The sequence below is a fragment of the Bufo gargarizans genome, chromosome 9 (genome assembly GCF_014858855.1).
Source record: "Bufo gargarizans isolate SCDJY-AF-19 chromosome 9, ASM1485885v1, whole genome shotgun sequence".
Classification (NCBI taxonomy): Eukaryota; Metazoa; Chordata; class Amphibia; order Anura; family Bufonidae; genus Bufo; species Bufo gargarizans.
Window position 1 is genome coordinate 2622003 of NC_058088.1, and position 20956 is coordinate 2642958.

Consider the following 20956-nt stretch of genomic DNA (forward strand, 5'->3'; position numbering starts at 1 on the left):
CGTCTGAATGAGCCCTAATTGTAAATGGGAGCTTGTGTAACCCCCTCGCTGCCAGAGGGTGGAAATCCAAGGTTAAACTATACTGTGCTGTAAAGCAGTTTGGGCGATCTGGATCTGGCCCTTTAACCAGGATGGGGTCGGGTACAGCACCAACAGCCATAGCTGTTGGTAGTAGATTGTCCAGTACAGCTTACAACCTAAGTTATGTTTCAAGGAGGGAAACAGGTCAGCACTTCACCTTCTGTTGTACGCTGCACGGGAGAGGAGCAACCCCCAATGGGGGTGGTGTTCAATCAATAATCAATCAACTAATGAAGCAAAGTAACATAAAGTGAAACAAAGTAACATATGGCAGAGATTGTTTTCTACCTTATTGGAGAATCTAAATGTCCTTTTCATCATAAGGCTGAGGTCTAAAAAGAATATATAAGAGGTATATTAAACATTTATATTAACATATTTATACAGTGGGATGCGAAAGTTTGGGCAACCTTGTTAATCGTCATGATTTTCCTGTATAAATCGTTGGTTGTTACGATAAAAAATGTCAGTTAAATATATCATATAGGAGACACACACAGTGATATCTGAGAAGTGAAATGAAGTTTATTGGATTTACAGAAAGTGTGCTATAATTGTTTAAACAAACTTAGGCAGGTGCATATATTTGGGCACTGTTGTTGTTGTCATTTTATTGATTCCAAAACCTTTAGAACTAATTATTGGAACTCAGATTGGCTTGGTAAGCTCAGTGACCCCTGACCTACATACACAGGTGAATCCAATTATGAGAAAGCGTATTTAAGGGGGTCAATTGTAAGTTTCCCTCCTCTTTTAATTTTCTCTGAAGAGTAGCAACATGGGGGTCTCTAAACAACCCTCAAATGTCCTGAAGACAAAGATTGTTCACCATCATGGTTTAGGGGAAGGATACAGAAAGCTGTCTCGGAGATTTCAGCCATCTGCTTCCACAGTTAGGAACATATTGAGGAAATGGAAGACCACAGGCTCAGTTCAAGTTAAGGCTCGAAGTGGCAGACCAAGAAAAATCTCGGATAGACAGAAGCGACGAATGGTGAGAACAGTCAGAGTCAACCCACAGACCAGCACCAAAGACCTACAACATCATCTTGCTGCAGATGGAGTCACTGTGCATCGTTCAACCATTCGGCGCACTTTACACAAGGAGATGCTGTATGCGAGAGTGATGCAGAGGAAGCCTTTTCTCCGCCCACAGCACAAAAAGTGCCGCTTGAGGTGGGCTAAAGCACATTTGGACAAGCCAGCTTCATTTTGGAATAAGGTGCTGTGGACTGATGAAACTAAAATTGAGTTATTTGGCCATAACAAGGGGCGCTATGCATGGAGGAAAAAGAACACAGCATTCCAAGAAAAACACCTGCTACCTACAGTAAAATATGGCGGTGGTTCCCTCATGCTGTGGGGCTGTGCGGCCAGTGCAGGGACTGGGAATCTTGTCAAAGTTGAGGGACGCATGGATTCCACTCAGTATCAGCAGATTCTGGAGACCAATGTCCAGGAATCAGTGACAAAGCTGAAGCTGCGCCGGGGCTGGATCTTTCAACAAGACAACGACCCTAAACACTGCTCAAAATCCACTAAGGCATTTATGCAGAGGAACAAGTACAAGGTTCGGGAATGGCCATCTCAGTCCCCAGACCTGAATATAATTGAAAATCTGTGGTGTGCCTTAAAAAGAGCTGTCCATGCTCGGAAGCCATCAAACCTGAATGAACTAAAGATGTTTTGTAAAGAGGAATGGTCCAAAATACCTTCAACCAGAATCCAGACTCTCATTGGAACCTACAGGAAGCGTTTAGAGGCTGTAATTTCTGCAAAAGGAGGATCTACTAAATATTGATTTAATTTCATTTTTGTGGTGCCCAAATTTATGCACCTGCCTAATTTTGTTTAAAAATTTATAGCACATTTTCTGTAAATCCAATAAACTTCATTTCACTTCTCAAATATCACTGTGTGTGTCTCCTATATGATATATTTAACTGACATTTTTAATCGTAACAACCAACGATTTATACAGGAAAATCATGACGATTAACAAGGTTGCCCAAACTTTCGCATCCCACTGTATATATGAAAACCTCACAAATGTGTGACCTCATAGTCCCTATTCAGGCCCCTTGGGTGCAGTGTATCAAGGGTGTGTATCCAAAAGGCCTCTCTTCTAAGGAGAAGCCTCTTGACATCTCCCCCTCTCCTATGGCTCTTCACCTGCTCTAATACTTGAAATCGCAGTTGTGCGACGGTATGTTTCAATTTATCAAAATGATATGGAACCGGTAACATCAGTTTTTTTGTCCTAAAATCGGATTTATGCTTACTAATCCGATCCCTCACTGCCTGCATCGGCTCACCCACATATAACAGGCCACAAGGGCATTTGATGAGATATATTACATTTGCCGAGTTGCAAGTAAAAAAAACTACTACTCTAAAGCTTTTTCCAGTATGTGGAGGATGAAACGAAGGGCCTTTAATTACATGGGAGCACTGTAGACAATGGAGGCAGGGGGATGTACCCATCCGTGGTGTGGATATCCGCTGTTGTTTCAATATAGCTTTAGTACTACCCAAAAATGATCTGCCATATGTTACTTTGTTTCACTTTATGTTACTTTGCTTCATTAGTTGATTGATTATTGATTGAACACCACCCACTGAAAAGGGTGGAGATGTCCCTAATGGCAGTACTAGACCCCATATATGGCTTGATTTCTTTTGTTGGATGTACCTGTTGAGAAAGGCTTGCATGCCGAAACGCGTCCTGGTTGTAGGACTTTTGCTTTCATGAGAAAATAAAAGAAGCTTATTGACTTCCGGTTCCGGCGCCAGCATGGTGAGGAGCGTGAGTTAGAGGCTCCGTACCCCACTGCACAAAACTCGGCTAATCCCCAGACTACCGGACTGAAAATACACTACTTTCGGTACAGTTAGCTACCTATTGGTGACCGACCCGGTATATGGACCGTTACCTTATTCAGATGGGGAAAAAAACAACAAAAGAGGCTCCGATGAAGGCGGGAAAGGCACCAGCGCTGACAGACATGGCGGATAGCCAAGAACTGGATGAAGTGACACAGGCAGCGCAGATGGCAGAGTTAGGAGCCCGCAGCGAAGTTACAGAAGTCGGGAGGATGGAAATTGATTACAAGCACCTGGCTTTGGAGGTGGCCACCCGCATTCTCCCAGACCTTCAGGAGGCTATGTCTTCCACGATCACACAGTCATTTGCAGCCATGCAAGCTGAATTGGTGCAACATGGGTCGCGACTGAATGATCTTGAACAGAGGTTAGTGGCGGTGGAATCAGACCAGGAAGCCGTACATATGCGACTCAAAGAAGCGTTGGAAGAGAACACCAGATTATGGGATAAAATTGACGATCTGGAAAATAGATCGCGCCGTAGTAACCTACGGATAGTAGGCCTACCAGAAAGCGTCTTACCTGGTGAGCTGATAGATATGTGCGAGAACGAAATTCCTAGAGCTCTTGGGATAAACGTACGCTGCAAGGCAGAAAGAGCACACAGAGTTGGTCCCCCTCAAGGATCGTCTAATGCCACGAGGCGGGTACTGAACCCAGAGGCGCCGAGCAGAAATAATAAGCCACGGCAAGTCATAGTAAAATACCTTGACTACTCCGATAAAACGGCAATCCTGAGAGCATACAAGAAAGGTGGAGCGGCATTGAGATTGAGGGGGCATTCGATCTTACTGTTCGGTGATTTCTAGGCAGAGGTAACTCGCAGAAGGAGAGCTTTCGCGCCCATTTGCTCCCAACTCTTCAAACAACAACGCCGATTCGCGCTGATTTACCCGGCTATATTAAGGGTCTTCTACCCTAATGGGAACACGGCATCTTACACGGATCCAGATGAAGCTGCTCGGATGTTGCTGGAGCCATCTCACCGTTCCAAGAACTTACCTGCCATTACTTATTCGGAAGGCCAGGATCCATTGCGACGAGACCAGAGAGAAACCCGCTCCATGAGGTCGGCTTCAGCCCAAGATCGTGATCAGATGCCGCCAGCTCCGCAAGATGCCGGATGAAGAGGTGTTGTTCCGGATGAGAGGAAGATGAGTATCTTGCTATGCTGCGATAGCATTCATTCCGGTTATTTTCTCTTATGGACATTAGATAAGGGACGTTAATTTAGAAACTGGGGGAGGGGATTAGCTACTAAGGCCCCCAAAAAAAAAAAATAAAAATATATACAAAATAAAATTAAAATAAAAAAAAAAATATAGAAGAAGAAAGAAGAAGAAAAAGAGGGGGGGGGCTATTGTTGAGTCTTACATAGGGCTACACTATGTGCACTATGTGCATTATGTTCTTGTTGTATTGTTGCCATGTGGAGGTGTCTCCCGGTGGAGCCTTTCCATCATTTATTGTGCCATAAGATAAGTGAAGAATTATATGTCATGAATACATAAAAGTGCTTGGGGGGAACGGCAGTAGGAGAAGTAGTGAGGTTGGCAATTTATGTGCTTTTCCCTGCTGGAAAAAAGTGAAGTTCAAAGTTTTGGTTGTGGGGGAGTTAGGAAACTGCTAAAAATCAGGGGATGCATCATACATCTCACTGATTTGCTTCAGTGGTTGGTTTGGGGCGGGATGGGGGGATGTTTTGGGGGGAGGTTAAGGGATAGGTACACCTTTTGCACAGTGAGGAATATTAGTAAATCTATCGGAACGCTTCAATATGGATAGTTGCATTAAAGTTATCTCTTGGAACGTGAAAGGCCTGCGGTCCCCTAATAAACGCAGGTTGGTCTTGCGACACCTGAAGAGACTTAAGGCAGATATAGCCCTTTTACAAGAGACTCATCTGCAACAAACAGATTTTTTTAGGATGAAGAAAGATTGGGTAGGAGACATCTATGGCTCGGAAGCGGTGGCCAGGAAAGCAGGTGTATTAACTCTGATTAAAAGGGGACTACCCTATAAGGTGATTGAGCATGTTCATGATGAGGCAGGTAGAATATCCCTGATACGATTGTCCTCAATGGGAGGGGAAGTAAATATTTACAATATATATGGCCCTAATGAGACTAATGGAGAATTTTTTCGGGAGCTACAGGATAAGATCTCGAAGGATGGCACAGGGATCAAACTAGTAATGGGAGATATGAATGCAGTGAAAGATCAGGGAGAAGATAGAAGTGGGGAAACGTCGAAACAAACTAAAGTAATGCCACAGAATGCTCATTTTGCGAAATTTGTAAGTGAATCTGGTCTTATAGATATCTGGCGAACTTTCCATCCGGAAGGTAGGGACTTTACTTTTTTCTCGCATGCACACCAAACTTGGTCACGTATAGACTACATTCTCTCTAACAGGGAGGGAGGGGGTAGGCTTGCGGAGCCTAAGATCGAAGACATGATCATTTCAGATCATGCACCGATCTCGGTATTATTTAGGAACCATCTCCCCAGAGGGAAAGATTTTATATGGAGATTCCCTTCCACCCTCATCCGAGACGAGGAGTTCAGAGATATGTTAAAGGGATGGTGGTTAGAGTATAAGCAAGACAATGAAGGAACGGTAGACCCCCAGATACTGTGGGATGCGGGCAAAACAGTTCTGAGAGGGAGAATAATGGCGTACATGTTCAGTAAGAAGAAAGCCATTAAACAGAAAATAGAGAGCCTCAGCAATAGCCTAAGGACAGCCTATACGATGTTTAAAGATAAGCCTAACACCTCAACACGCCATTATTGGACACAGGCCAAACGGGATTATGAAACTTGGGTGCAGAAATGGGAAAGCATAGCCCACTCAAAATGGGAGTCGCAGCTATATAAACATGGAAATAAAGCAGGAAAGTTACTAGCCAGATTGGCCAGGGGTCGTAGACCATTGACTAGCATTCTGGCCCTAAAAAATGACAAAGGGGAACTGAGAACCCACCCAGGAGAAATAAACGACATACTGAGAGGTTATTATAGTAAGTTATATAGTTCTACTTCCCTACCTAACTCAGAGAAGCAGGATTGGCTACGGTCAGTCCCCCTTCCAATATTGACCGAGGAAGAAAGGGCTATTTTGAATGCTCCCATTCCAGCAGGAGAAATCATAACCACCATTAAGGCACTGTCGCTGGACAAGGCCCCGGGGCCGGATGGGTTTAGCGGGGAATTTTATCGTATCTTAGCTGAAGAAGTGGCTCCTTTGCTGTCCCAGCTATACACGGGATTTATGCAGGGTTCTCAAATGTCCTCCCTCACCAACACAGCATTTATCAAAGTGTTACCTAAGCCAGGTAGGGATCCGGTTAACGCAGCCTCTTACCGACCCATTTCACTGATTAATGTGGATCTTAAAATAGTGTCTAAAATACTGGCAGATAGGTTGGCGGGCATCTTACCGCGACTGATTACTCCCAACCAAGTGGGATTTGTGCAAGGGAGAGCGGCGGTCACCAACATTCGCAAAGTGCTGACGGTACTGGATGAGGTAAAGTTGAGGCCTGGTGCACATCCATCCTCAGCCATCATCACGATAGATGCGGAAAAAGCATTTGATAACATTGACTGGGGATGGATGGACACGGTCTTGGATGCCATGGGTTTTATTGGTCCTTTTAGACAGTACATCACCACTTTGTATTCAAACCCCATGGCAAGGATACATACACCAGGATTCTTGTCAGGAAATATTCACTTAGAGAAGGGAACCAGGCAGGGATGCCCACTTTCCCCGCTTTTATTTAATCTTGCAATTGAGCCACTCTCCCGAAAGATAGAGCGAGATAATAGACTAGAAGGGATTAAAGTGGGTAACATCCGTGTGAAACATGCCCTATTCGCAGATGACCTGCTGGTGTTCCTGGAAAGACCCTCCAGAGATGTACCGAGGCTATTTCAGGTACTGAAGGAATTTGGCAGAGTGTCAGGATACAGGGTAAATGAGGACAAATCTGAAATTTTATATCTGGGTAATAAGTCCCAGAGCTACCCTGACCAGGCTCTTGGCTGTGCCATTCAAGTGGCAAAAAAATCTATAAAGTATCTAGGGATACATATTGGCAGAACTCCGGAGTCTTTGTATTTACTTAATTATCCCCCATTGATAAAAAAGATTTTATCAGACATTGAGAGGTGGAGGGAACTCCCTCTTTCACTAGGAGGAAGAAATCAACTACTAAAGATGATGAGTGTATCTAAACTCCTCTACCCACTACAGACGATACCGCTTCTCATAAAACATGCGGACATTAAGATACTGGAAGCGGCCTTCCGATCCTTCCTATGGAGGGGGAGGAAATCCAGGATCTCATTGGCCAAACTACAGATCCCTAAACATTTAGGAGGAGCAAATTTCCCAGATATACGTAGCTATAACCTAGCCAGTCTTATAAGACATTGCGCTGACTGGATATTTAAAACAAATTTTTATTCTAACTATATGCTGGAGGCTCAATTAGTACAGCCATGGAATTTAGCCTCTTTATTACACACTAAACTAAGTGCAATTCCCCTTCCTACTAAAAATAGTCTTATGATCAGAGACACAATTGCAGCTTGGAAAGCAACGCGAAAGTTATTTGCGTTACCCTTCCTATTGTCTAAATATATGAGCATATGGGGACACCCGGAATTCCCAGCAGGCCTAGAGGCGAAACATTTTGGAGTTTGGAGACAATCAAACATAGTCACAGTGAAAGACATGTGGAACGTCAGGGAGGGGACCTATCTTTCATTCACTGACCTCACAGAGAAATACCATTTAGATAGAACAAAACAAACGCTAGCTTATTGGCAGGTTCAGGGTTTTCATAGAAGGAGGGTAATTAACCTATCGAAAGAAATGCCTGGCAATGATTTTGATTCCCTCATAGGCACGGGTAAGGGGAAAAAATCCCTATCAGAATTTTATCAAGGCATTAGGGATAAGAAGTTATCCTCGGTGGAGGGACGGATGTTCTCCCATTGGAGCAAGGAATTCCCTTCAATGGACCATAGGGATATCATTGTAAAAGGCTGGAACACAATTAGAACTATTACACCTAACGAGATCTGGAGGGAGACGCACTTTCGAATGATCCATAAGGCTATATATGGATTTCACTGTACCTCACGCTCTGCTACTCCTGAAAGGCTAGATAGTTGCCCTAAATGCAAGCTGAAAAACTCAGACCTATTTCATGGTGTATGGGCATGCCCAGAATCAGAAAGTTATTGGAGAATGGTCAGATCGCAGGTTAAACAGCATCTTAAAGTGCAGCTCCCACTAGTACCTGAGCTGTTCCTATTTCATGTGCCTCCGGATAGGGTGACAGTAACCCCGTTGATACATACCCTGATATTGGCAGCAAAAAGATGTCTTTTTAGAGATTGGCTAAGCAAGAGTGTACCCACTGCTGCTGATATATTTAAGCACACGAAAATGTGCTTTGAGATGGAGAAACTGCAGGCAGAGCAATTAAAGGGAAAACAAATAAACGCATTTTTCCACAAATGGGAAGTGTTTATAAGCACGGTCTTCTCGGATGAAGAAATGAAAGGTGTCATGAGCCCCTTTGTACAATCAGAATGGTACCTTAAGGAAAAACTGGCCAAGAGATTAGGTAGGCTTCTGATAGATTGAAGCCGCGCTGCTGGACACTATGTGTTCCGGTTACAGGTGAATGATACAAGGGTGTCCACCCTCTCCTCAATGCCAAGGAATACGATCCTCCCAGATCTCCTCCTCTACAGGGTTTTAAGATGATACGAAGAATAGTGAAGCACCCTTGAGAATCTTATCTTTAAAAGGTTTTATTCTACTTACAACAGATCAGTAGACAAAAGGCATAAAATACAAGTAGATCGTCACAATCCTGCCCGACCCGGGTTTCGCTGCCTCGCTTCTTCAGGGGCAAAGAAGCGAGGCAGCGAAACCCGGGTCGGGCAGGATTGTGACGATCTACTTGTATTTTATGCCTTTTTGTCTACTGATCTGTTGTAAGTAGAATAAAACCTTTTAAAGATAAGATTCTCAAGGGTGCTTCACTATTCTTCGTATCATCTTAAAACCCTGTAGAGGAGGAGATCTGGGAGGATCGTATTCCTTGGCATTGAGGAGAGGGTGGACACCCTTGTATCATTCACCTGTAACCGGAACACATAGTGTCCAGCAGCGCGGTTCCAAAACCTATTGATCTAACTTTGCCAGTGTGAAACCTACCGCACTATTCCGGGACCAGCAGCAGCGCAAGTATTTGTCCGTGTTGTGACATAGCACTGACCACTTTGCTATATCTGTATTCTGATAGATTGAAGATGTAAGGGAGGGAGGGTGTGCAAGAAGTGTACCTGAGGTGGGGGGAGGGGGGAAGGGTCATTGGGGAGGGAGGGAGTTTAGGGGGTGTTCTACTGGGCGATAAGTAGGAAAAGTATACTTGATCAAAATCTGGATATGTATAACTGGATTGTTGCTTGCTATACCTATGTGATCATTTGATATTGTATACTGTCTCATGATTGTAAATGCTTACAAAATCTCAATAAAAAGTATATTTAAAAAAGAAGCTTATTTACGCAAGACACAGCTGCTGGGATTCATTACCTGTTAAGTTATGTTTCAAGGCCTGCTCTAAAAGTTCGGACATTGACTTACAGGATAGCTGCCTTCCAACAGGAGGCACCGTTTTCCATTATTTTGGAAAGACAGCTAATTTCCATGGCTGCTGCTGCCAATAACAGGCTGCAGAGGTGACTTGTCCCCCATGCGTCGTCACTGGATCACATGATGCATGGGGGACATGTCACAGCTGCAGCCAGTCATTGACTGCAGCAGCCATGGCACCTGTGTTAAACCAGATGTTGACACGCAGAGAGCGGAGGCAGTAGAGGAGCAAAATAGCCGGGACCCAGTGGCGGGGAACAGGTAAGTATCATTCCAACCGCAGATCTGACCACGTAGTGGTGTTTGCCCTAAAGGCTCTTTGGGTGAACAACCCCTTTAAGGGACAGTATCATTGCACTCTATAGATATTTAGTGTCATTCAGTGAGGAAGACCAGAAACTGTGTTCAGCTTTGAATGAATGTTTTGTATTGTCTTCAAACCCGCAAGCTTAAAAAGCAGCATAAGTCACCTCCATTGCTGTTCCAACACTGCTCACCATTTCCTGTCCCGGTTCAATGTTCTGGAAATGAGACAGGTCAGTGCTAAGACCAGTGATTGCCATGCCTTTCCCGGCATTTCGAGCTAGGGCAGTGAAGACACGAATCGGTGGAGGTGTCTCTTGTGGACACGTCAACGCTGAAGTCATTGGCTGCAGTGGAGCAGGATATCATGCCCATGCCGGGAAGGAAGTAAACAAGTTGCAGACCGTAAGGTGAGCAGGTAAGTATAATTCTTCCCATAGCGGAGGCAGGTTGCGGGCACCTGTCAAAAGTTATTTATTCCCGGACAACCCCCTTAAAAGGGTTATCCCATGATTAATGTAAAAATATAAAATCAGATGATACAGACCAGTCTCTTTCTAACAAACTTAGAACCAGCCCTGTACCTCACATGGATCCCAAAATCTCCCCATTCATTGCTCTTATTGCTCTGCTAGATTTATTTCAAGCTGGCAGCTCAGCGGGCATGTCCTTTCTCAAGGGGCATGTTCTTTCTGCTGCAGCTGGTGGCAGTTGAAGGATGGAACTGAGTATGTGCCCCTCTCTCAGTGAGAAGGACAGAGACTTTTAGAAAAAGAGCAAACAGCAGGTGGCGCCCTACAGATAGATTTGCAATTACAAAAGTATTCAGATCCAGGTGCTGGTTCGAGGGACAACCCCTTTAAGGCCTCATGCACACAACCGTTTTTCGGGTCCGCATCCGAGCCGCAGTTTTTGCTGCTCAGGTGCAGACCCATTCACTTCAATGGGGCCGCAAAAGATGTGGACAACACTCCGTTCCGCGGCCCCGCAAAAAAAATATAGCATGTCCTATCATTGTCCGTTTTGCGGACAAGAATAGGCATGTCTACAATGGGACGCCCGTTCCGTTCTGCAAATTGCGGAAGGCACATGGGCGGCTTCTGTGTTTTGTGGATTCGCAGTTTGCGGACCGCAAAAAACGGCACGGTCGTGTGCATGTAGCCTAAGCCATATCCTGTGATTATGCAGTAAATTTATAAGACGGGAAGCCCCCTTTAACCTGTCATCAGAATACAATCTGACTGTCTCTGGCAGCATATGGGTGCAAATCAAGGATCAGGTATATTCATACTTGCCAAATTTCTGTCGTGCCCGTTTAGAGCAAATATGCGTGCCACTGCTACGTCTGATAAACAGCATTTCGGTGCCACATAAAATGAGAGCTCATGGAGCTTTCTGGGAGATTTGTCAACTTATTCTTTGCCCTTTTCCTGAGAAGCTCCTGGATATTCAAGGGAAGGTGGCAAATATAGGCATATTGGTTCTAGGTCTGCCAAGAGATAAGCAGCGCCTGGCAGCTGCTTGTCTCCCTCTCCCCTTGGCTGCTCCTGCTTTCTTAAAAAATGGTCCACTTTTTAATTTTTGGGAGCAAATACCATATCTTAAGATGTGCTGAGGAGTTATGCATACCACCAGCCTCAGGCTCCGGGATCGATTACCCACCACTATATACCAGATAAACAACCTACATTCATGCTTTTTGAAGCTCTTGACACTTGGGGTTCTCCAGGGCTTTGATTCAATTCTAGCTTTCAGACACCCTGTGGAAGGAACATCATTTCTCCACTGCTTACCATGCTGTTACACCGCCGGTTCCGCAATCTTACATGACCACCTAATGTACATTACGCATCTGAACAGGAAGGCGCAGGAGCAGATCTGGTTGAGACATCAACAGAAGAGCTTGCAGCTAATCAGGTGGTCATGGGAGCACAACCCAGATTGCAGGGTTAATGCTCAGAGCATGAGATCTTTATGCACCTGGCTGGTCACCATGAGGGTGGCCCCCTGAGCATCGGCCCACCAGGACATTTCCCTGTAGGGTCTATGGCCAGTCTGCCCATGGTGGTAACATGATCTTCCTTCTGTACTCTCACTCCTGTACCTAGGAGGTTGGTCTAAAAACGACTTCAGTTTTAGGATCCCAGGGGCTCAGCATCAAGCAATGTGGATGGCAAAGGCAATATATGCACTTAAAATTGTCCTCTTCACTAAACAGTTGAATATTCCTCAACGAGAATTGAAAGGAATGAAACGGGTTGCACATTTTGTCAGCCTCATATATGTTCACTTTTTGCACGAGGAAATTGTAAGTCGATGGACTCCAAAGAATGATTTGGATATGCTACAGCTTCTGAGCACTTACCCAGATGCGGACGTCAAAAAAAGTGCTCTCACAGTTGCTAAGAGACACCTTTGGTATCTGTCAGAAACAAACGTAGGATTGGCTTTTTTGGACAAACGTATTACTCAGGCTGTTAAGGAAAATATGAAAAAAAATTTAGAAACCAAACCTGCAAAGAAAAAGGACATGAAACGATTAGAACGTAAAAACCTAGTTTTTGAAGGAAAAGACCCGAGCCATTACGTTACTAATAAAATGAAGGTGTTCTTTGAATTGTTTGGGATCCACAACGTGACAGAATACTGCAGTGATTCTCTAAGAAGCCATGTGAAGGTGGTCAATGATACTGCAGAAAGAGGAATTGCTCTGATAAAAAAGTTTAAGGAATCGGTCAGGGACGAAAAACAAAAACAATTCTTGTTGAGGGTCATCGAGCATCACAGAAAAGTCGTCACCAAGCTAACAAAAGAAGGGATTGCATTGTTCAAAGTTGATTAATATAACACATGTTTTGCCTATCATACTACCTATTAATCTTAGTGTCTAGTTTTAATATTATTTTAAGTTTGTGATTTCTAGTTTTCCCAATAAAAGTAATTAGCATTGAAAAAACGTATTTTTTGCCTATTTTTACAACCACTAAATATTATCCAATCTTCTTGACATTTAGGTATATAAATCTTTTACATCACTGAGACCAGGGGCGTAAGAAAAGTCTGCAAAATTTTTACATTAAATTTTTTTTTTCCATTGCAAAATCAAACACCCTAAGGTACACATAGAGCCTATTTCAAAGAGCACAGGACCAACTCAACAACGATGGCAAAATCTAGCCTTTATGTAAGCGTATGTTCACACTAATATTTCATGATTTCCATGAGGGCCGCTAATATGTATATTAACCTAGTTTGCAGCGCTATTCGTGATATCAAAACTAGTGGAACCCCTTATAGAAACTGAATGGACAACATTATAAGGCAATGAGGTCCTTCAAGATCAGATCCAGAATAGTTTTTATGGCTCTGTCATAAAGAAAAGCCAGAACACTAATGTGAACAGTGCCTTATATGTTTTTAATTCTTGATTTACTAAGGAAAAAAAACTAATGTTGCTATATGGAAACCACCAAGAAGCTGCTATTTACTGTGTTTTTGTTTTTTTCTGTTTAGTACTTTGAGTGCACAAGGGTGCACCGAATTCCGTGTATGTCTGATTTCAGCACAGTATTATTATTATCAGTCACGTTTTAGATTAGCGGTCAGACTGTTCAGGTACACAGGCTACTTTTTGTTGAGCCTGAGCCAAGTGATTTATCAAATCCTGAAGACTTGAGCATCCAGCAAGCCTAACCTGATAAAGGGGACCTTGGTATCCCCGAAACGCGTTGTTATCTTATGCCTAATTCCAATAAAGAAGATTTATTTATCTATCGTCCGAGTGACACCAAAGTAGCGGATTTCTTGTAACCAATGTTCCTTAGAGCAGTGGTCCTCAACTCCAGTCCTCAGGACCCACCTACCGGTCATGATTTGAGAATATCCCACAGAATGAATACCTGTGGTAAGTCCAGATGCACTGACACTAATTATATCACCTGCTCAATACTAAGGAAATCCTGAAAACATGACCGGCAGGCGGGCCCTGAGGACTGGAGTTGAGGAACCTTGCCTTAGAGAATGCCCAGATGCCCCATTATGGTAACACATGCCCCCATAACAGTGTGCGGCATCCACGTATGTCTTCATAACCTTGTGGAACAACCACCCCAACACAGTAGGCGCCAGTCACAGATGCCACCCAACATAGCATGACATGGTACGTTATGGGGCGGCCAGAGTCATGATCCAGTGGTTCTCGGGCGTCGTCAATAAGGTAAATGATCAAATCCCTCCAGGCTAGCCGCTCATTTAAAGGCTTATTGGCCATCAGAAGCCGTAATGAAACGCTTTACATGGTATTTTCATTTTAACACTTACTCAGTAATGAAACGAATCAATCATTCAATTACAGCGAGAAGACTGCGGCTTGCGGGTGTGTATTGTGGTGTCTAGATGCCAGCACAGGAGGGTAGAGTGTGAGACATCTAGTGCCAGCCAAGGACAAGCATACCATAGAAGTAGGGCTTGTGTCCATGATGTGGAGTATATCTGCAAGACAACATGCAAGGAGGACCATAGGAAAGCATGTCCATTCCCTCCTCCCAGAAAAAGGGCGAGAAGGTGACATCTGCTGGGTCCTCATATTCCAAGACGGGGGCATGGTGGCTTGAGCTATCACCATCTAATCTAGGATTTTGCCCTTTATTGCCCTAGACCACCAGGGAGTTAACCACTGAGTCCCCTTTATTGCTGTAGCCAACCAGTGATTTACCAATACTTTCTTCACTAAAATGGACCACCAGAGATATCACCACTAACTCCTTCACCACCCTAAAAAAAAGAAGGGATAATAACATTAAACCCTTTGCTAGCCTGGACAACCAGAGATGTCTCCATTAACCTATTCACTACCCTAGACCACCAAGGGAGGGACCATAAACCAACCCAATACTTTTTTAGCCCTTTCATGGCTGTAGACCACTAGAGATTAACTAGTAACCTCTTAATTGCTGCAGACCACCAATGATTTAATTATTAATTCCTTCATTGCTGTAGACCACCAGAGATTTAACGATACTTTCTTCACTAAAATGGACCACCAAAGATAACATCATTAATCCCTTCACACCCCTAGACCTTTTACCAACCTAGACCACTAGAGGTATCTCAATTAACCAATTCACTACTCAAGATCAGCAAAGGCGCGACCATTAACCCATTTTTCTTCCAGAGATATCTCTATTCACCCCTTCACTACCCCTGAGCACTAAGGATATTTCTACAAAATGTGGCACCCTAGACCGACAAGATTGTCTCTATTAAATTCCTATTAACAGCCTAGATTGGAATTAACCTTAAAACCACTGGGGATTATGCAGTGGTATTATTTAGGCATTGAATGGCGGCATTATGCCATAGGGCAGTTATGGCGAACCGTTTAGAGGCCGGGGGGGGGGGGGGGGGAATATATCAAAGTGGTGTAAAGAAGAATGCAGCAACCAATCAGATTCCACCTTTCATTTTCCAGTGGAGTTCTGAAAAATGAAAGGTGGAATCTGATTGGTTGCTATGGGCAACTAAGCCAGTTTTCCTCTACACCAGTTTTGATAAATCCCCTAAGTGCCCAGACTGCAACCAAAAACCCACTTATTTATCGCAAAGTGCCAACACGGCAATTTTACCTGAATATTGAGGTTTTAGTTTAGAAAAAAACACTTATACATTAACATGGGCCGGCCAAACAAACCAGCCTACACCAGCCTACAAACATAAAATGGCTGCACAGAGATTTGGGCAGCAGCCATGACCTATGTATTATACTGCCCTGTATATGGATTCACGGTCTCCTTACTACATCCATATATACACATTATCCATAAACAGGGCAGTATATTACATAGCTCATCATCTCCTTACATACATCCTCCAATGGAGGACCTCCATAATATGAAGTCCATATACAGGCCTAAGGGCTGAAGCCCACCTACATCGACTCGGTGGTCACAGACAGTATGGTAATCCACCGCACCCTGAGGCTGGAGGTGGGAGGGCTGACGTCAGCACTCCTTCCTGCGCATGGCAATGTTGCCGGCTGCCCACACAAAGCTAGTAGAAGGTGGGCGTGCCGCCAGCCAGGATGCGTCACCGTGCCTCACATTTAAAGAGCGGACTGGTTGGCCAACCGATTGCCAGTCCAGGCCTGCCTTCCTATAATCCGGCCCTGCGCACGTGCCCACAGAGAGAGCTCTGAGTGCCACCTCTAGCACATGTGCCACAGGTTCGCCACCACTGGCATCGGGTATTGTTCGCAGCTAGATTGATCAGCTGTGATTTTGGAGGACTGGGGAAAGCTTACCATATACAATTCCTCAGGCTTTACCCGCATGCCCAGTCAGTCGGCCACATTATAGGGGGGGTCATTTATAAAATACAGTACTATATATATTTTGGGGTAAAAATGTGCAACGTATGGAACTCTGAATGTCAATTTTTGCATCTTCCACACTTTTCCAGAAATTGTTCTATATGCCCCATAACGTCCATTACTATTGTGTGCACGTATGTTGAGATACCTCATAAAGTGTCTGAGTGTCACCTCTGTCTCTCTCCACAGAACGATTCATCCAGTGAGAGTGACACAGACAGCGAGAGTCACTTTTCTCTGCTCTTGCCCCAAGATTACCTGGGACTGGCTGTTTTCTCCATGCTGTGCTGTTTTTGGCCCTTGGGTATTGCTGCATTCTTCCTGTCACAAAAGGTAAGAGCTGGCAACATTGCTTTCTGCTCCAGAGAACATTGAATAAGACAAAGACAGGAAAAAAAGGTTCAGAGTAGAACAAATAATGTCTCAATGCTTTTCTAAGCTTGTGCAGAACTGATATGTTAATGTATAGATAACAGCGTCTGTGTAGGCCATATCTATATAGGGCCAGCACCCTTGCACCCCCATCTCCATCATCCATGATAGTAGAGCACTACACAGAGGCCCTCATCTCTACTTCTTATTTTTAGTAGGGTATGTAGACATGACCCTTTGGCTTGATCCCTAGTGGTTGCCAACATTCCAGTATATATATAGAGACAGGAAGTCCCCACATGGTCCTACCACCATTGGTCAAGTACTATTGTCTAAACCTAAAATAGTGATCCCCTTGCTTCATTAATCTTGGACTGATTACTCATTATTTGTTAACATTGCTATTTATGAAGAAAAGGAGCCACACATGTCCCCATCACCATTGGTAAAAGATATTGGCCCAATAGGAGCTAGTTATCCCTTCTTGTCATAACCCCTGCAGTGTCTATAGTGAGATGACGCTTCCGAATAATCACTCCACCATTGGTAAAGTATATCGATCCAACCTGACCTAGTGCCACTCTCTCCCTGCGACTCTTAGGCTGGATCTCCCATGTTTATTTGTTAATAAAGAAAGTGGAAAAAAGTGGGAGCCGCCGCGTGTTCATCACATCAAGGGATACTGGCCCAACTTGAGCTTAATGTCCCCCCATTCCTCATGACCCTTTGGATGGATCCCCAATGTTTGCTAAGATTTCAGTATCTATGGAAAGATGGATCCTAGTTACACGTCCACACATTAGTAAGGGATATTGACCCAACTTGAGCTACTGTGTCCCATCCTTTATGACCCTTGGCTTGGACCCCTAATGTTTGCTAACATTGCAATATCTGTGGAAAGATGGTTTCTCCACATCTCCACACATTGGTGAGGGATATTGATTGACCCAACTTGAGCTACTGCGTTCCATTCCTTATGACCCTTGGATTCCCAATGTTTTCTAACACTGCAACACTGGGAAGAAGATGCTGTCACATGTTCACATCACAAAGAGTACTGGAATATTAGCATAATATTTCGTATTGTCCTCTCCATAGATTGCGTAAATGGGACATGATCTCAACCTACATAAACCCTTGGTGGCCATAGACAGATGAATGTAATCTCCCCCTTCCCTCCAGTGTTTATCCCAATAATTACTCTTTATATCTAAAGTGTGGCCAGACATAACTATTCTAAAGCTTCTCTTTCAAGGCCAAAGGCTGCATAAAAAAAAAAAAACTCATCTAGTAACTCAATTCTTCCTGCACATTCAGAACCAAGAGGTGGTTCACCACATGCATTATGAATGTTGCTGTACAATAGCCTGGGGGGTTCTGGGAGGCTATTTACATCCATGTATAAAAATATAATGAGTGGAAATGGTCTTGAAATCAGAAATTCATTTTAGCACCATTTTACAGTATAGCGCTACATACAGTATCATGTACATTCATTGCCATCATTTGCTAGGCTGGTCTTGTGTTGTTCTTGAGACCTATCATATATTGAGCTGGCCACAAACATTAGATAACTGTTGGTTGACCAACCATTCACCTGACAGGGATTACACCGGACTGGTTTCTAATTCTGGAGAAGAACCTAGAAGAATGTTGGCAAACCAAATAATTTTGCCAATTTTGATTATTTTCCACTTTGGTAATAGAGACTTGCCTTTCTCTGCAGACCAACAAGGCCTCAGCTCAAGGTGACTACCACGGAGCAAGTGTGGCTTCCAGACAAACTTTTATGCTGGCTGTTCTGTCCATCTTCCTTGGCATTTGCACCTACGTAGGTGCGGTGGTGGCCCTCATTGCATACCTGTCAAACAGAGCACCAACCTAGGAGGCCAAGACTGTTTCCTGAAGAACATCACTGCTCTACATAGGACTATGGTGTACCAAGCTTCTATAGGAACAGACAAGAGATCCCATCCTAGTGGGAATGGATACCCATTATGACTTCACAGATTGCTCAATTGGACACACCTCAATCATTCATGATCCAGCAATACCACCCTTGTGTTATTTACAGTATATCTTGCACTTTCTTTTTACTCTGTCCTATATTGGTTCAAGTGCAGATCATTTCTGATGAGCTGGAAATTGGACACTTACGGAGGAGCAGGACCTTATATAATAATTTGTTCTTTTGCAATGATTATAAGTTGGATGATTATTAATGACATGGCTGCCTGACCAATTCTTTGTTATTTCACTAATGAGGACGTGAACAGAAATAACGTTATTAAATTCATATCTTCCAGAAAACAAGGATCAGAAAAATTCTTTATTCCAGTTTTTTTTCTCATATGTTGCTGAGTATAATGTCACAATTATCAGAGATTTATACATATATATGGCTCAGAGTGGGTTAAAAAAAATGATGCATTACACACCTTCACCAATCCCTGCTCTTGCCGTTCCAACCCTTGCTGGGTCTCCACTGCTGTCCACTTCCTGGTCCTGGTTCAACATGCAGGAAATGCTTAGAGATAACTGATTAGCCAATCACTGGCTGAGGCGAGTGACTGCCATGACCATTGATTGGCTGAGCAACCATCTCATGTGTGTGGAGGCGGTACCAGGAAGTGGAGAGCCCAGTAAGCATTGGAAAGGAAGTGGCAGAGTAGGTGAGTAATGATTCTTTTTTTTTAACTCACCATATATAAAAATGTAATCCGACTGGACAACCCCTTTAATATTGCAACTTGAGGGACCACTGTTACTAGATTACTAGAGATGAGTCATTGACCCAGACATTTAATGGTATTTTCTCATATTTGAAGTCAGGAAGGTATTGTTGCCCCCCAAAATGTTTACAGATGGTAAGTATCTCATAGGGGTTGTTTTCAGTTCTGGATCAACCTTAGGCCGCTTCATGCAGTCAGTGTTTGGTCAATGTTTTATCAGTGATTCTCATCAGTTTTGAGCCAAAACCAGGTGCGGGTCAAAAATAGCATCTCAGGATCCAAAAATCAGGGCTTTATTCAAGAAAATCCATACATAACAAGTGGTTGCAAAAAGATCCAAACAATGCCTACGGGTTTTGGACAGGTTACGTGTCCTTACTCGTGGTGGGTCAAAATCACAGAACAGATGAAAATCTTTCCATTATTTTTGGCTCACAATCACTGATGGAAATCACTGATCACACACTGACTGCGTGAATGCAGTTTTACTACGTTTCTCAAGTTCGGCGCTCACTTGAATGGAACAAAGCTCTAATACCGAGCAGGGGCGGACTGGGAATTTAAAGTGGCCCTGGAAAAAAACTAAAAGTGGCCCCATGTTGTAAGCGGGTCCAAACTGACAAAAAGCAGGGCCAACAGAAGTGGGCAGGGACAGCAATACCACAGTGCAGCACACAATACCACCCCAGCAGCTCCAGATACCGTAGTGCAGAACAATATACTGCCACCCCTGCCACAGTATTCAATTGTATCACTGTTCTGAGGATGGTGATACAGTTGAACGCAGGAGAGCACTTGCGGCCACCGGCCAGGTGCATAAGTACCTGATACTCCTAGCATTAATTAATACTGAGGGTCATTATGTGCCTGACTGGTGGTCATGAGGAGGGCTTCCTCGTCCCCCTGGAAAATTTCCCTGTAGGGTCAATGGCCAGTCTGTCCCTGATACCGAGCACGCCTGCTACCAAAGGATAGACCATCAATATCATGAACACAGAAATCCCCTTTAATCTGATCCTTGGTTACACTGTCTTTCCATTCCTTTGAACTTCCAGCAGATAAACCTCCATCCGTTTCCTGTGCTAATTACCGAACCGATCTTAATCTTTAACGACTATGCATGGACTTGTTCGTTCATATAAGAAATCTGCATGATTGCATTGCTCCCCGAACATGACATGTCCTCCCTGCCCGTGTCCCGGCGTGACACTTCCACGGATAATGAACTTGTACATAAACGTCTCGCTAACACTTTCCATTCTCCCTGTGCCCTTGAGTAGATATAATTAACAAGCCGTGGTTTATCCCTGATTATCTGGATGACAAAATGCTTACTCAGGATTAGTGCAGCGAGCGCAGAGCAATGGTGCCCCCCTACCCTCCTCCAGTATACGTCTGACAATACATGACTGATACAAGTGCTCATTATCATTACTCATCCACAATGATCACAGAATAGGTTAACCCCCAAATCTCCAGACACTTTTGTAGCGATTCTGCGCACATGGTGGTTTAACGACCCAAATTTTTATG

The 20956-nt window shown here is 43.9% G+C and overlaps 1 protein-coding gene across 1 annotated transcript in view; it reads left to right on the plus strand.

Moving 5' to 3' along the window:
* The window catches only part of TMEM91 (transmembrane protein 91), a 50618-nt gene extending 31626 nt beyond the window's left edge, over positions 1–18992 (plus strand). Inside the window, exons 3-4 of the mRNA XM_044268377.1 lie at positions 16509–16652; positions 18418–18992. Of these exons, the coding sequence (XP_044124312.1) occupies positions 16509–16652; positions 18418–18576 (303 nt within the window). The 3' untranslated portion in view covers positions 18577–18992. The remainder of the gene's footprint in view (positions 1–16508; positions 16653–18417) is intronic.
* The last annotated feature ends 1964 nt before the right edge of the window (positions 18993–20956 follow it).